General features: G+C 57.8%; 1 protein-coding gene and 1 long non-coding RNA gene across 2 annotated transcripts in view; both read left to right on the forward strand.

The window, feature by feature from the left end:
- LOC127485501 (uncharacterized) overlaps nt 1-17,268 on the forward strand; it is a 178,624-nt gene that overhangs the window by 104,147 nt on the left and 57,209 nt on the right. The gene's annotated exons all lie outside the window — the stretch shown is intronic.
- Nucleotides 3,882-10,843, forward strand: LOC100009238 (RAD23 homolog A, nucleotide excision repair protein; the record flags this gene model as incomplete). Its single annotated transcript, NM_001082381.1, is given in 12 exon segments — nt 3,882-3,937; nt 4,147-4,340; nt 5,556-5,749; nt 5,888-6,156; nt 6,798-7,013; nt 7,344-7,447; nt 7,895-7,964; nt 8,749-8,823; nt 9,233-9,307; nt 9,836-9,868; nt 10,221-10,342; nt 10,560-10,843. Coding segments are annotated over 12 exon segments (1,472 nt in total), but the record flags the coding sequence as incomplete, so codon positions are not given.

Genomic DNA, 17,268 nt, shown 5'->3' on the forward strand with positions numbered 1-17,268 from the left:
GCAGGTGCCTGGGTCTCCATCTGGCTCTTCGACATGGGCAGCAGGGACTTGACCACATCTGCTACCACTGCTGTTCCCAGGGTGTGCCTCAGCAGGAAGCTGGCATCAAGAGTGGAGGCAGGACTTGAACCCAGGCCCTGCAAAGTGGGACTTGGGCCTCCCAGCTGGTATAGTGACTGCTAAGCCAAACACTTAACCTGCCAGTAATGGATTTAAAGTCCTACATTTAAGTTGGTAAAAGGAACTTTCAAAAAACAAAACAAAGTCTAAAATAATGCTCTAGGGCCAGCATTGTGGTGCAGTGGGTTAAGCTGCTGCCATGCGACACCAGCATTTCATATCAGAGCACCGATTCCAGTCCTAGCTTCTCTGCTTCCCATCCAGCGCCCTGCTAATGCACTTGGGAGGCAGCAGAAGACAGCCCAAGGGCTTGAGCCCCTGCACCCATGTGGCAGATCCAGAACAGGCTCCTGGCTCCTGCTCACAGCCTGGGAAAGCAGAAGATGGCCAGAATGCTTGGGCCCCTGCTCCCACGTGGCAGATCCAGATGGAGCTCCTGGCTCCTGGCTTCGGCCTGGCCCAGCCCTGTGTTGCACGCATTGTACAGGGTGAACCAGCAGATGAACAATCTCTGTCTCTCTCTGTGACTCTGCTTTTCACATAAATTAATGAAATCAATCTTTAAAAAAATAAAATAATGCTCTGAGATATTTAAAGGTACATTTTAAGGCAATAAATGTGAAAATGTGACTGAATATCTCTGAGGAGAGAGAAAGGGAAATAGGATCTGGAAAATATGAATTACTTTATCTGCAACTGTTTTCAATAAAAAGTGTAAAGCAAATAAAAAATAGAAGTTTCAGTAAAAACAGAATGTGACCAGTTCAGTAGGAGACAGAGCAGGAAACGTAAGACTACTGCAGTGCCAGGATCCCATTTGGACACTGGTTCAAGTTCCGGCTACTCTACTTCCCCTCCAGCTCTATGCTATGGCCTGGGAAGGCAATAGAAGATGGCCCAAGTCCTTGGGCCCCTGCACCCATGTGGAAGACCCAGAAGAAGCTCCTGGCTCCTGGTCAGATTGGAGCAGCTCCAGCTGTTGCGGGCATTTGGAGTGAACCAGCAGATGGAAGACCTCTCTGTCTCTACCTCTGCCTCTCTGTAACTCTGCCTTCAAATAAATACATAAATCTTAAAAAAAGAAAAACAAGATTTGTGGAAAGAATTGTGGAAAGACCCCTGATATCAGGCTACAGGTTTCTGATGGCTCTGACACACTGCCGTTGGCGGGGTCAGGGTCTGGAGAGCAGCGGGGCTCCGTGGCAAGCAGGCCAGACTTTGCAGCATGGGGCTGGGAGAGAAGCCATGTGGTGCTCAGGAGCCTGCTGAAGCTGACACTCGTGTTTGAAGGCTTGGGGGTGTCTGAGACGTGGGAAGGCAGCTCTGTCCTTACAGCAGGGCAGAGTGCAAACACGGGTTCCAGCTCAGAGATTTTGACTGGGGGGCAGCGTCTGAGCATGGGAACAACCAGGACCAGACCCGACTCAGGATGGAGGGCCACCCTTGTGGAGTGGAGAAGACCCTGGCCCACGCTGGGGCTTCCATGGCTCACTCAAACTCCAGGTGATGCCATGACCTTGCCACGAGTTCCACCATTCAATCTCAGCATTCTAAATAAAAGCTCACACAGGAGCTGGTGCTGTGCTTTAGCAGGTGAAGCCACCACCTGCTGTGCCAGCATCCCATAGGGGTGCCGGTGTGTGGCTCAGCTGTGCCTCTTCTGATTCAGCTCCCTGCTAATGCGCCTGGGAAAGCAGCAGAAGATGGCCTAAGAACTTAGGGCTCATCTAAGACACTGCCCTTGGCTTTCCTCACTGACCTTAGCTTGGATTTTAGGGGCCTTCCTAAGAAGCAGGACTGTCTTTGGGAAATGATAGAAAAAGGAGGTTTAGACTCCAACTGAGTGCCCTTCAACCTGGGATCCTGACCCCATCCAGGTCTCCCAGGCACTGAGGGATGGGGCTGTGTTTGCAGAATTGTGCACAGTCAAGGGGATGGCATCGGGCAGGAGAGGAACAGTCAGCAGCCCAGAGGGCCTTGGGAGCTCTTCCTGCTGGAAGGGTCCATGTACTGGACCTGGAGGAAGTGACCTCACTTCCTTGGTGACGGGCCACAACAGAACATGGAACTCTGGTAACCAGGCACCCACATTCTAGTGGTAGCCATTGCCACCTCACTTGATAGGCAACGTTGCAGGGAGAACTATGTTCCCTTGCTGCTGCCCTTCAAGGCGAGGCTCTCGCAGAGCCAAAGCCCAGAATGAAGGTCTCTTCCAGCGTGTAACATGCTGGCTGAGCTCTCACTATGGACGCCTGTGGCCATGGGGGAGGAGGCAGCCACAGGTAACAGGGTTTAGCAGCCCCGGAAAGTCCCGTCCAGGGCTGGAGTCTCTGGTGACCCACGTGGGCTGTTCTCCCGTCCCCACGAAGGGGACAAGACGAGGGACCCTTCCCACACAGCACCAGGATTCAGGCATTGGAGGACAGCTGTGGTGTCGTCTGTACCCATTCTAGGGATGGCGGATGGGAAAGTGGGTGTTGGGGGCCATTTTGTCTACTCAGGGGTTACACTTGAGTTCTCCTGTGTCACCTGGAGTCCTCCTGGCTGGGGGTATACCCAGATGTCCCTACGTATGTGACCTGGGGAGTGGAAATACTCACGGGGTGTCTCCTGTGGGACACTGACACCTTCTGGCCTGGCTCTGGGCACTCTGTTTGCAGGGCTCCACACTGGAGATCAGCAATGATTCCCATGAGGAACTCATCTTCTCAGGCAATGGACAGGTGCGTCAGGCCAACAGCCATGGACAGTGCTGGGCTGGGCTGAGGGAGGGGCCTAGGGAGATACACAGGCGGGGACTCAAGATGAGCAGGCTGGGCCGAGGACCAGAACCTGGATATAGGTACTTCTGGGCCCCGTTCTGGTGTTTCCAACCAGAGTGACTGACCCCAGTCTCGTTCCTAAGAGATCTCGCCCCTCTGCTGCCCACTGACAGCTGGGTTATGGCAACCCCATGTCAGGTCCTGGTGGGATTTTCAGGGGACAGATTACTACTGGTTCCCTGGATATGAAGTCAAGAACGTCCGCGTGTGGGACAGCACGGTTTTCCCACCCAGCCCGGGAATCCCAGGCAGGGGTCAGCTCCGCTGTGCTTCCAGACCTCCCCACAACCCAAGACGGAGAACCCAAACCCCACACACAGGGGTGAGGCTTACCCTTGAGAGAGAGAGACTACTCCATGCACGTGTCGGCAGTGTGTCTCTCGGTCTCAGCCCTGGAGCCCCCACCCGTCTCCATCCTGTTCCATTCCATGAGAAAGGACATTTGTCCTGTGGCTCAGCTGGGATTCCAGTGCTTGTCCCCGGCTGCCCTGCTGCAGGTCACGGCCTCAGAGAGCGCCCCTGGAAGCCTGGTCTGCTGGGCAGTCACAGCCCAGGGCCCACACGAGGGCGGCTCTCACACAGGAGTTGGCACACAGTGCTGGGGGCTGGATGTCCCTGTGTCTCCTGCTTGTACATGTCCATCTCCGTTCCCGTGTTCTCGTGTTCTCCCGTGCTTCTCTGTGTCCTTGTCCCCTCTCCTTATCAGCACGGCAGACCTGGGGCCCACACCATGGCCTGGCCTAACGTCCATCACCTCCTCAGGAGCACATGGCACATGCAACCGCACTCAGGGACGCAGAGTCAGAGCGTCCCTGTCGCTTTCACAGGAGCTAATGCCCTGCTGAGACAGAGGCCCAGACAGCACTTGCTGGGGAGAGGGGCTGAGGTGTCCCCTGGAGCAGCCACGGTCACATCACCGTGCAGAAGGGCTGTGGCCGGGACACTGCCAGCTTCCATCTCTGCACTGCTGCTCCCAGCTGCTGGCCTCCCTGGGGGTATAATCTGCCCTCCCGACTCTTCCACGCTGCTCTCTGTGTGGTCAACAAAGTCACTTTCGGCCTTTCATTCCCAACCCTCAGGGATGTGAGGAGTCACCTGGTGCAGCTGGATGCCCTCTGTGAGGGGGTCTTCTCCCAGCCCAGACTCCCGTGGTCGGGGGTCCCTGGATCCACCTCTGACTCCTGTCCCTGCTGGTCCCCTCTAGTTTGGAGGTGTGTCCACACTGCACCTGGCGGAGGTCTGCCCCCTGCGGAGCCTGCAGCCAGGCACCGGGGCGAAGCTGGAGGAATCCCTGGTCCCAGCCTCCCCAGGAAGAACCATCGCTCACCTGTCCACTCTGCTGTGCTCATATGGTGACTTCAGCACTGTTCCGTATTTTTTGGACCAGATATTCCATAGGTGAGCTTCTGTGCCCTCCAGGAACACAAGGCCTCTGCCGCCCCCTAGCCGTGGCTCTCTGTGCCTGTGTGCTCCTCTGAGAAGTGGGGTGGTGTGGGCATGAGCCTCAGGGTTTGACAGGGACCATGTGACTGCAGACATGGCAGGGGCCTGGTGCCTGCTCTGTGGCCAGGGCTGCTGGCGCTGCACTCATCCCTCTTCTTCTGGTCTCTGCACCCTCGGGACTCAATAGCCCACGGCCCTCGAGGTTTGGAAAACCCCACAGAGAGCAGCCCTGCTTTCCCATCTGTAAAGGAGACCTCCCAGCCCCAGTGACTGATTCAGACAGAGTAGGGCCCAGGCACTGGGTGTGAGGCCCAGGCCCCTCAGCTCTCTGGCAAGGTTCCGTGTGTGGTTCATCCCCACATCAAGTGAATGTTAAAAACTGGGCAGTCACTTTACAGACACGTGTCACAGCTCAGCGAGCAAAGCAGACAGCATTCCCGGGGCCTCTTGACTTGGGAGGACCTAGACTCCCCAACTGAACGCCTGCCCGGGTCCTGTCCACAGGGTCAGAGGGGAGAGGATCGTCCTCCCATGGTCTTGCCAGAATGTCAGAGCCCAGGCCCCACTAGGACGTCATGGACTGTGGGTCCAGTCAGAGGCCTTCTGTCCCTGCAAACTGTGGGAGCGAAATGTGGGCTGTGGCTGGGGAGGGACAGACAGGGTGTGGATCTCCCCCTTCCTGTGACTCCTCTGAGAGCACCGAGGCCCGAGGACTCCCCTCAAAGGGAAGGAGAACAGAGCTAGGAATGGGGTCCCAGACCTGCAAAGGAGAGGGGGGCTGGGGCGCAGAGCAGCCAGGGGTCCATGCCCAGGACAGGTGCTTCCCAGCTCCACCCACAAACCCCGTCCCCGCCCCTGCCCCAGGAGGCCCAGACCTGCAGAGATCCTGAGAAACCTGCTCCTAAGTCTGCCTGGAGCCTCGTGCTGAGCACTGGGGAACCTCCCCTCGGGAAAGAAGGTCACTGGGACGCTGTCACCACGGGGTGTGCACCAGCCCTGTTGACCAGGTCTCCCACGGCCAGGGCAGCCCAGGAAGGCTTGGGGGGTGGGGTCATGCTCTGGACAGGCAGAGGCATGCCCAGGGCCCCAGAACCACAGAGGGGCCCCAGGCAGTGCAGTGTGACGGCCAAGGCCAGCCTCTGACCCTGCTGCCCTCGCTTGTGTCCCCAGCAACATGGCTTCCTTCCTGGGACGCTGCAGAGACCTGTACAAGGCAGAGCTCCATGGCAACACCAGCCTTCCACTGCTGAAGATGAAGGTGGGCTGCAAGCCTGTCAGCCTGCCTGGAGGAGACCTGGGGACCCAGGTGTACTTTCTGTATGCCCTGCCCGGACACACCGAGCACCCTGAGGCCAAAGCAGACGGTGAGGGGCAGCGCAGTCTGCAGGTCTCTCAGGGGTGGTGTTTGGGGCTGGAATCCCCTTCCAGGCAGTGCGACCTCTCGGGGTTTGCAGAGGCCACTGGAAGGTGATTCACGTTGGCGACCCTTTCTCTTCTTCCAGCTCCTGCTCTGCGTGCAGGGCCAGCACCCTTCCGTGCACTGGCTCTGGAGCCAGCTGCAGCACCACTGGCTCAGCCAGGACCTGCTCCAGAGCCAGGGCCAGCTTCCCCATGGGGCCTGCCCCCATGCGCACAATCAGCACCAGGGCCAGCTCCACAGGCCTCCTCTGGCTGGGCTGGGACTGCAGAGGAGCTGCCTGGGGCGGAGATGGTTGACATCACCGCCTTCTCCCCCAGGACGATGGCAGAACAGCTCACACTTCTGGATGCGGTGAGCAGCCGGCTCTGCTGGGCAGGGCCAGGACCACGGCGTCCCTGTGGCACCTGCTGTCCCACACAAGCCCTGGCCAGAGTCCAGTGTTCTGAGTCAGCCCAGCCTTCATGTCTCAGCCCCAGTGTGACCTGGGCTCGTTTCTCATGTCCTAACCCACGTGTCCCCTGTGCACAGCAGAGATGGGACACACTCATGCCAGGTGCACAGAGCGACAGACAGAAAGCTGGGCACGGTGTGGCCCAGTGGTGGTGGAGGGCACTCACTGAGGTGCAGCCAGGCCCCCGTCCCTGCCGGTCTGCCCAGAATGCCTACCTGTCTCAGCACTGATCAGGCTTCAGAGTTGGACGGGGTCCCAGAGCAGACACGCAAACAGAGCCCCTTGTTGTAGCTACCAGAGGGAGGTGCGCTGGGATGGACACAAGGAGCACAGGGCTGATGGCGATGGGCCGAGGGATGGGGAGTTGGCCAGGATGCCCGGGAGAAAACACCTCTGTGTCTTCTCTCCAAGAATGGGCTCTGGGCCGTGGGGCTCTGGGCACCCTCAGGGGGCTGCTGCTCCCACCGCTGAGAGGCCCATGCACAGAACCCCTGCACTCTGAGTGGGGGTGGCTGTGCCCATGGGACACTCTCCTCCCCAGGAGCTGTTCCAGAAGGTCGTGCCCTTCCACTGCCTGGGCTCCGTCTGGACCAAGAGCAACAAGAGAGGCAAGGAACACCTGGCCTCCACTGTCCATGCCACCGTCCAGCAGTTCAACTGCGTGACAAATTGTGTAGTAACCACATGCTTGGGGGACCCCAGCATGAAGGCCACGGACAGGGCCCGTGTGGTGGAGCACTGGATCAAGGTGGCCAAGGTCAGCTGCGGGCAATCAGGGCCCTCGCTCACTGCACTCTGGGAATGGCCACTTTGCTTTATCAGCCCTCGGGAGTACACCCTGTGGCTGAAGACCCTGCACAGACCCTGGGCCCTTCCTGGCAGGGAGGGGCCTGACCTGACACTTCCCCCAGGGGTGCATGCTCCCCTCCCACCTGAACCTCCGTGTGGGCTGAACCCAATCCTCTCCCTGTGAGGGTGGCCACAGTGCCCTCGTGCCTTCCTGTGGCTCTGTGGGCATCTGATGCAGCAGGGGGATGTCAGCCCAGGGGGATCAGGTGACTTCTCCCTCATCCACTCTGCTCTCCAGGAGTGCCAGACCCTCAGGAACGTTTCCTCGGCCCATGCCATCCTCACTGCTCTGCAGACCTCCCCAATTTGTCGCCTGCAAGAGACGTGGGGAGAAGTCTCCAGGTGGGTGCCTTCTCCCACAGGAGCACCAGGGTGTACCTGGGACCCTAGGACTCACCACTAACCCCCATGACTCTGGGAGGGGCCAGACGTGGACTCTAAGGGGAGGCATGGGGAATGGCACCTTCGAGACCCCTAGACCTTCTGCCTAATTTTTCCCACAGGATATTTGCTTTGCTGTCAGACACCAGTTCTTTAATAGTGCTCCTGGGCAGCACCGGAGCTCCCTGTGCAGGTGAACTTGAGGCAGAACGGTGCTGCTCAGTGGAGGGGAGGGGCCCAGGAGAACCACTTGAGCTCCCCACCTGTCCCCTGGGCACCAGGGCTTAGGGAACTCAGTGGGGAACTCACCTGGGCCGTGTACATCCTCCTTGCTGTCGAGTGAAGGGAGCTGCACTCACCATCCTCCCATCACACTGAGTAGCTCTTCCTGGTTTCCCATCTCCACAGCAAAAGCTGCAAAAAATTTGAGCGCCTGTGTGAGAAGGACAATGGCTTGAGCAGAGATCGACTCACCAAGGTAGGGAGGCTGGGAGGCGGGGCAAGTCCTTGGGGGGTAGGGAGGGAGCAAAGTGTCGCCACCCAGAGCCTGTGCAGGCCCTGCCTGTCACTAGAGATGATCCCTGGGGGCCACTCCCTGAGTGGCAGGGGAGATGTGCAGCAGAAGCTGTGGTTCGTCCTCAACCCTGCTGGGGCTGGATGAGCATACAGTGGGGCTGGGTGGCCAGCACCTGTCAGCCAGGCCTCCTGAGACCACCTGGCCCTCTCTCTCCATGGTGGTGCCTGGCCAGGGACCAGGACACAGAGAGCCCTGATGGACTCCTGGCCAGGGGTGCAGCTGGAGTTGGGGTGAAGCAGTGGGGTGGCGGTCAGCTGGGGGCAGGGCAGGCTCTCCTGTGTAGCCCTGGGCTGGTCATTGCCCATGGCCTCTGATTTCTCAAGTAGAGGATGGGGCTGATGAGCCTGTTGTGCAGGGCTCATGGGGGTCGGTGAGGCACCAGGAAGGGTGATGCGCGGTGCAGGGCCTGGCCTTCTTCCCAGGGGACAATGAGGAGGAGGAGGGCAGGCGTAGGTTGCTGAGTCAGGACAGCTGTGGTGGGGGGGCGCCCAGCACCCTCGCCAGTCAAGGAGCAGACCCAGGGAGACCCCTTGCTCAAGGTGCCCCCAGTGAGGGTGGGAGCCACAGCATCCAGATAGAGTGCACTTGGGGGAGGGGGTCAGACATGCCATGCCCCAGCAGAGGGCCCAGGTGTGGGCAGGGGTCAGAAGGACAGGCCCTAAGACCCTGACCTTGATCCTGGCAGAAGGGAGCCTTCAAGCTTGCTGCCCGGGAGAAGAATCCGCAGAGAGCACAGATGAGGCTGCGGAAACAACAGAAGGTGCGTGTGCCCGGGTGAGGGGACTCCTCCGTCACACCGGGGCCCGAGCCACAGGAGCAGGGCCTCCACCTCCAGCCCTCCCTGCAGTCCCCACACTGCCTCAGTGGCCTCCACCAGAGAGACCAGAGCCAGGGCCTGGGGCAGCTGGACTCTCAGTGCACTTGGGGCTGAGGTGGTGCTGGGGGTCACACGGCCTGTGTGCCCTTGGACATCCCAGCAGGAGTCCTAGGGGTGCCTGCTGTCCTGGGAGTAGCTGGGAGGATGGAGAATGGAGGAGGCTGCCAAGGTCCTGGATGGCTCCCAGGGGAGACATGAGCCAGGGTCCAGGAGCTGGGGTGGAGGGGTCTCTGGGGCCAGGGCTCGGGGGGCAGCTGAGAGCAGGTGCTCATCACCACCCCCTGTGGCACAGGGAGTCGTCCCCTTTCTTGGCACCTACCTGAAATACCTGGTGATGTTGGACACTGTGATGGGGGACTCTGTGCATGTGAGTGATCCTGGGGCAGATGGGGTGGGCCGGGTCCCTGAGGCTTGGGGGCGGGGCGGGGTGGGGAGAGTCTGGACTGCGCTCTTAGCCTTCAGCGCTGCCCCCCCCTCTCCTGAACCTCACAGCCGTCCCTGGGGCTGGGGCTTCACTGCCTCTGCCCTGGGAGTGTCGGGGCCTCCAACCGGGTGCCCCTCCCTTTCCTGGAGGGACAAAGCTACACAAGGTCTTGGCTGAGCCTCCTTGGCCTCCCCTCGGGTAGGCTCCATGGGCAGGAGAGAAATTGGGCCCAGCAAGGTCAGGAAGCACTGACATGGCCAGGCACCCTCGCCCATCCCAGCCTCTGTTTCCCGCCTGTCACCAGGCAGGGGAGAACCGCAGGTGCCTGAGCCTCAGCTGCCAGGTCCCCTCTCCAGAGCTCACCCAGATCCTGTCCTTTCCCACCCACATCCCCTTGACGGCCTCATGAAGGGGAGGGTCAGGGCTGGGCCCAGCTGGGGGCGGTTCTGATGGACTCTGTCTGCCTTCCAGCAGGCTGATGTCAGCTTCCAGAAACTGAATAAGGTGAGCAGCTGTGGCCTCACTCAGGGCAGGAGGGCACTGGGGGTCACAGGTGGCCCCGGTCGGGACCCCCATGCATCACCCCTGCAGCTTTGCTCTATTAGGAGGGCTGGGTGCACATGACGGGGAGACCCATCCCTAGGGCGGGTGCGGGTAGAGGACTGGAATCAAGGAGAAGCCTGGGGAGGGGCTGTTTGCACCCCCATCGGAGGCCAGGGTGGGGCCTGCATGGGCTGGAGGGGAGGAGGCCTCTTAAGAGGAAACACCCAGAACACCGCAGCCCCTCCCCTACCAGGTCCCCACAGCATTCCCAGCCCTGGCCCTGACAGTGTCCTGTGTGTCCCTCTAACCCCAGGAAATGAAAGTCCTGCAAGAAATCCAACTACTGCAGGTGGCAGCGAGCAAGTATTATTTTAAGCGTGATGAGGAGTTTGGCGTGTGGTTCCGGTCTGTGGAGTTTCTCACTGAGAAGGAGAGGTGAGTGATGGGCAGGAATCAGGTGAAGCCTAGTGTGGGGGTGGGGAGGGCTCTCCCTGCTGTGCAGCTGCGGGGAGCATCGTCCAGGACCCTGGTGGGCAGCAGGCTCTGTCCCATGGGCACTGCTGGCCCCAGGACTGCAGCTCCTGGACAGACCCTGGGAGGGAGGCCTGAGCTGAGGCTCTTGGTGGACTCATGGCTGTGCTCTCTCCGTTAGCTATGCCCTGTCCCGCCAGCTGGAGCCCCCTGTCAAGAAGCCCACAGCAGCCTCAAGGCCATGAACACCATCGTGATGCCCTCGTGACCAAGTGCCTGGGACCTCAGGGGCAGATCTGAGCTCATTGTGAGCCTGGTGCCTGGGACAGTGGCCTCCCTGTTGTGAAGCTGAGGCCTGCGTTGTATCAGTTTAATTGCCCCTCTTATGTTTTCTCTTTTCCCCCATTTAACTATAGTCACTGTTAGTAACTCCCTACTAGAGTTTTATTAAAGTTAACATAAATATGTTGCACCATGAGTTTCATTCTTCCTCGTCATTGCTTCCCCATAACTGAGGTTGTGAGCAGTGTTCCACCCGTGCAAATGTGCTGCGGACATGGGCCCCTCCTAGTTGCAGCTCCTGGAGCTGCACCTCGCTGGTTGAGGTTCCCTGAGGTTCTTCTCCTAAGAGGAGCTGGCAGATCATGTGATGCCTGGTGTAAAAACACTGCCTCACTCCTCCTGCATTTGCTGCCCTGGGTTTAGGATGTTGGGTCCAGCCTGGCCTGGCCTGACTGTGGTGGGCCAATGGGAGGTGAACCAGCAGATGGAAGGTCTCTCTCTCACTTTGCCTTCTAAATATATAAAAGAGGGGCTGGTGCTGTGGCATAGTGGGTAAAGCTGCCACCTACAGTGCTGGCATCAGGGGTGTGTTTGAGTCCCGGCTGCTCTCCTTCTGATCCAGTCTCTGCTATGGCCTGGGAAAGCAGTGGAGGATGGCCCCAGTCCTTGGGCCCCTGCACCCATGCAGGAGACCCTGAAGAAACTCTGGCTCCTGGCATCCGATCAGCCCAGCTCCAGCCATTGTGGCCATTTGGGGAGTGAACCAGCAAATGGAAGACCTCTCTATCTCTCCCACTAACTCTAGCTTTCAAATAAATAAATAAGTAAAATAATAAATCTTTAAAAATAGAAAAAAGAATAAAAAGCATTTTAGATGGAAGGTAAAAATACTACCACAATGTCAAAATGCTTTATCATAAAAGTTTGTTTTGATATCTGTATCAGTACGGGACACATTAATGGCTAGTATCCCTAAGACATCCAAATGAATGTGTTGCTTATTTTCGTAGGAACAAGCCGTCTGTTTCTGGAAATAATGGACACACTAAGGGCTGGGCTTCATGGCAGCAGGTGCCCCTTCCTGACACTTGCTTTGGTCTCTCATTCTCCATCTTCTCTGTATTAACTTTTCTATGTCCCCACATTTTCACTGGAACTTGCATCTTCAACCTGTGAGGCGACAGCAGTGCTGCAGGGTCAGCACCTGTGCCTGTGGACGGCACATTTGTCTTCAATTCCCCTCAGGCAGAGCTGTCTTAGGAAACGTTCCTGACATACCTGGGAGCCACCAGCCTTGCAAAAGCTAGGCACACCTGAGGGGAGTCCCAGGGCCTCAGGCACCAGCGCTGACACACGGTCGGGCCAACCGACACCTGACGTTTGCTGTAAATGATGTCTGAGGGCAGGGACTCGACCTGGCCTTTCTGATTCCAAAGGCTGACTTGAACTTGTCTTCTTGCACTTTGCTGTGTCTCACCTTTGCCACCGTTGAATCACTGCGTAAGTAGTCACCATCAGGCACATGGCAGTGTTTTCCGGTTGGGGCTCTGAGTGCTGGTATTTAAACTCTGGCACAGGTTTTGGTGACACGGCACAGATCTGTCAGGTATGTACATAGTGGAGGAGCTACAGCATAGAAGCTGCATCTCTGCACCCTGGGGGACACTGCCGGGTTCCTGGAACGCTTGTAGCATTGCACACCCACAGCACAAGCTCCCTTGCATGGCCGCGTCCCTGCCAAATGGTGCTGTCATTCCCATTGTGATTGCCTGACTGCTCTGTGCTTTCGGGCTCCATCTGAGTGTACCTGATTCCTAAAGAACTTGAGCATTGTTGCAGGTGTTGGTCACTGAAGAACCTCTTTTATAGAGACATTAGGGGTGCGTGATGGGGTGCTGTGGGGTAGGCCGTTGCTTGGGACAGCTGCATGCCATATTGGTGTGCTACGCTGCTTCCCATCTGGCTCCCTGCTAGTGCAACCTGAGAGGTAACGGACGCTCGCTCAAGTGCTTGGGTCCCTGCCGCCCACACCGGAGATCTGGATGAAGTTCTGGGCTCCTGGCCCCTGCCTGGCCCAGCCCTAGTTGCTGCAAGCATATGGGGCCATCAGCAGATAGATCTCCCACTCACCTTGCCTTTCAAACAAATAGTTATTTTTAATTTATTTTAAAACATTGTTGCTGGGGCCGGCACTCAGCTTAGCGGGTAAAGCTGCCACACCTGCAGTGCCGGCATCCCATATGCGTGCTGGTTTCAATTCCCGACTGCTCCACTTCCGGTCCAGGTCTCTGCTATGGCCTGAGGAAGCAGTAGAAGATGGCCCAAGTCCTGGGGCCCTGCACCCGCGTAGAGACCTGGAGGAAGCTCCTGGCTTCAGGTGCAGGGCCTGTGCTGACACAGATGTGACCAAGTGCAGGGCCTGTGCTGAGCCAGACGTGACCACGGGTGCAGGGCCTGAGCTGACCCAGGTGTGACCACGGGTGCAGGGCCTGTGCTGAACCAGGTGTGACCACGGGTGCAGGGCCTGTGCTGACCCAGACGTGACCACGGGTGCAGGGCCTGTGCTGACCCAGGTGTGACCACAGGTGCAGGGCCTGAGCTGACCCAGGTGTGACCACAGGTGCAGGGCCTGAGCTGACCCAGACGTGACCACGGGTGCAGGGCCTGTCCTCACCCAGACGTGACCACGGGTGCAGGGCCTGTGCTGACACAGATGTGACCAAGTGCAGGGCCTGTGCTGAGCCAGACGTGACCACGGGTGCAGGCCTGTGCTGACCCAGGTGTGACCACAGGTGCAGGGCCTGTGCTGACCCAGATGTGACCACGGGTGCAGGGCCTGTGCTGACCCAGTCGTGACCACGGGTGCAGGGCCTGAGCTGACCCAGGTGTGACCACAGGTGCAGGGCCTGAGCTGACCCAGACGTGACCACGGGTGCAGGGCCTGTGCTCACCCAGACGTGACCACGGGTGCAGGGCCTGTGCTGACACAGATGTGACCAAGTGCAGGGCCTGTGCTGAGCCAGACGTGACCACGGGTGCAGGGCCTGTGCTGACCCAGGTGTGACCACGGGTGCAGGGCCTGTGCTGACCCAGACGTGACCACGGGTGCAGGGCCTGTGCTGACCCAGACGTGACCACGGGTGCAGGGCCTGTGCTGACCCAGGTGTGACCATGGGTGCAGGGCCTGTGCTGACCCAGATGTGACCACGGGTGCAGGGCCTGTGCTGACCCAGACGTGACCACGGGTGCAGGGCCTGTGCTGACCCAGACGTGACCACACATGCAGACTGTACTGACCCAGGTGTGACCAGGGGTACAGGGCCTGTGCTGACCCAGACGTGACCACGGGTGCAGGTCCTGTGCTGACCCAGACGTGACCACGGGTGCAGGGCCTGTGCTGACCCAGACATGACCAAGTGCAGGGCCTGTGCTGACCCAGGTGTGACCAGGGGTGCAGGGCCTGTGCTGATGCAGGTGTGACCATGAGTGCAAGGCCTGTGCTGACCCAGACGTGACCACGGGTGCAGGGCCTGTGCTGACCCAGGTGTGACCACGGGTGCAGGGCCTGTGCTGACGCAGGTGTGACCAAGTGCAGGGCCTGTGCTGAACCATGTGTGACCGCGGGTGCAGGGCCTGTGCTGACCCAGACGTGACCATGAGTGCAAGGCCTGTGCTGACCCAGACGTGAACACGGGTGCAGGGCCTGTGCTGAGCCAGACGTGACCACGGGTGCAGGGCCTGTGCTGACCCAGACGCGACCACGGGTGCAGGGCCTGTGCTGACCCAGACGCGACCACGGGTGCAGGGCCTGTGCTGACCCAGGTGTGACCACGGGTGCAGGGCCTCTGTTGACCCAGGTGTGACCACGGGTGCAGGGCGTCTGCTGACTCATGTGTGACTGCACTGCAGAGACTGTACTGAATATCCACCCTGTTAAAACCATCTACCAGGGCGAGCATTGTGCCCACCTTGTTCAAGTCCAGCTTCCTCCACTTCCCAACCAGCTTCCTGCTAATTTGCTCCTAGGAGGAGCAGGTGAGGGCCCAAGTTCCGGGGTCTCTGCCACTGATGGGGAAACCCAGACTGGGCTCCGGGCTCTCCGGCCTCGGCACGGCCCACTGTGGGTATCTGAGGAGTGAACCAGCTAGTGGAAGCTGTTTCTCTCTCTGCAATTGCGTTTCTAATAAGTGAAAACAAACACACACAAATTTAAGAAGGAAAAATGAAAGTCGCCTCGCCTGGGTGAGGGTCAGAGGGCGCACCCCCATGTCACCCCCTCTCCTGCACTCTGTCCCACCACTGGCTGCTGAGCCCCCAGGGCCCACGCCTGGCTCTTTGGCCCCTGAGCCAGTTGGGAGACGCAGCCTTTGCTTGTCCCTCCTGGCCCTGGCCAAACTCCGCACCTGCTTCCCCGCGGCCCCGTCACAGAACGAAGCAAACAGGTCCCCAGGGCTGGTGTGTGGAGCTGAGTGGAGCTGAGCTTCTCTGCCCTGCTCTCACTGCCCGGAGGACGGCTCAGGGTGGGGGGAGACGCGAGGTCCCCGGCCACGCAGGAAGCAGCAGCCGCAGCCTGCCCAGGGGGCCACTGCTCTGCCTGCCGCTGGCTTAGCCGTCCAGGGAGCAGCTGCAGACAGGGCGGCGGGAGCTGACCCAGGGCCAGCTTCTCCCCTGGGCTGCACCAGGGGCCCCCGGCGGCTGGGCGAGGCCTGGTCCCCAGCCTCACTGGCCAACTCACCAGGACCTCCTGGGTGAGAACAGGTGTCGGGGGTCCTGTCCGCTGCCGGGGCTCCCCCACTCAGCCACAGTTGAGAGCTGCGGTTCTGCAGTCAGCGCCTCTCACCTGTTCCCCTGGCACCTCAGGAGGCAGGAAGCTTTGCTCTGGGTGAGAAGTCAGGGCTTTGCCTTGGGCGCAGAGATCATCATTCAAAGATGGAGACATGCCAGCAATCGGGTGCTTAGCAACCGGTTAAACACGAATTCTCACCCTAAATACAACCGCAGCATCCGGACTCATCTTACTTTACAAAATACTTCCTTGCTCAAAGGATTTGTGTCAGGAGCCCGACTGTCAGATGATGTCGCCGCCTACTGGCCGCGAGCGAGATTGCAGCCCGGCCAGAACAGGAGAGAGGAGGGAGAGCCCTGAGCCCCATGCAGGAGACCCTGGATTCCAGCTTGGGGTTGTGCCCTTTCCCGCCCCCTGCGCTGTGGGCCGCAGGGACTGGGGCCCGCGCCTGACGCGGGGCCTGAACGCCACTTAGTGTTGAATCACATTGTGCCTCAATACAGAGAAGAATAAAGTACGGGAAGTAAGAACTCAGAATATTGGTGGAGTAATTTTTTTTGACTACTTTTTACTTGTTGAATGCTATGGTTAGTGGTACATTAAGCCTGTGATTGAAATCATGAAAGCACTTACATGAAATCATTGAAATCATGCTTTTGCAAAAATGAAAGAAAAAAAGGAAGGAAGCAAGGATAGAGGAGGGGGATTGATGGGGGAGGGAACGTGGCTGTCTTCTTGGAATTGTACCTATGAAATACATGAAATCTGTTCTCTTTATATAAATAAAAAATTAACAATAAAATGATAAAAGAAGCACAAAAATAATTGCTGGGACATCAATGTTAACTTTTCAACTGACAGAATAACTCTAATTCTTGAATCTACATGATTGAGACATTTCCAAATAGTTGATTTTGAAGAACGGAGATGTAATGGGGGAGGGGATTCTTGGATAGTTCACCATAAACTATTTTGGATTTTTCAAGAATAAAAATGTTGTATTTTTTAACATTTATTTCTTTATCTGAAAGAGTTACAGAGAGAGAAGGAGAGACAGAGAGGGAGGTCTTCCATCCTCTGTTCACTCCCCCAATGACAGCAGTAGCAGGGGCTGGGGTCAGCCTGAAACCAGGAGCCAGGAGCTTCATCCAGGTCTCTTAGGTGGGTGCAGGGGCTCCAGCGCTTGGATCATCTTCTGCTTCTCCCAGGCTCATTAGCAGGGAGCTGGATCAGGAGTGGAGCACCTGGTATGGGATGCTGGTGTCGCAAGCAGTGGCTGAACCCGCTGCACCACAATGCTGGACTGATGGGGTAATCCTAAAAGCCTTCGTGGGTTGAAGCAAAGCACCACAGAGTTAAGGATCCACGGTACTGGAAACCCCTCCAAGTGTCTGAGTCCTGCTTTGCTGTCCAAGTCTTAAAAGAAAAAATGTCAACCCAGAATACTGTACCCTGCAAAGCTTTCATTTAACAATGAGGGTGAAATAAAGACCTCCCATAACAAACAAAAACAAAAAATTTGTCACTAACTGGTCCAGCCTTACAAATGATGCTTAAGGGTGTGCTACACAGAGAAACACAGAAAGATAGTCATCATTATAAAACAATTGAAGGCAGAACATCTCACAGTAAGAGTACAAAGGAAATACAAAACAAACAATAGGAATATTTACATAACATGGCAGGGCCAAATTGCCACTCATCATTAGTCACCTTGAATGTAAATGGCCTAAATTCTCCAATTAAAAGATACAGACTGGCTGAATGGATTTAAAAGCAAGATCCATCTACTTACCATCTACAAGCAATGTACCTCACCAAC

This window comes from Oryctolagus cuniculus, chromosome 6 (genome assembly GCF_964237555.1).
Source record: "Oryctolagus cuniculus chromosome 6, mOryCun1.1, whole genome shotgun sequence".
Classification (NCBI taxonomy): Eukaryota; Metazoa; Chordata; class Mammalia; order Lagomorpha; family Leporidae; genus Oryctolagus; species Oryctolagus cuniculus.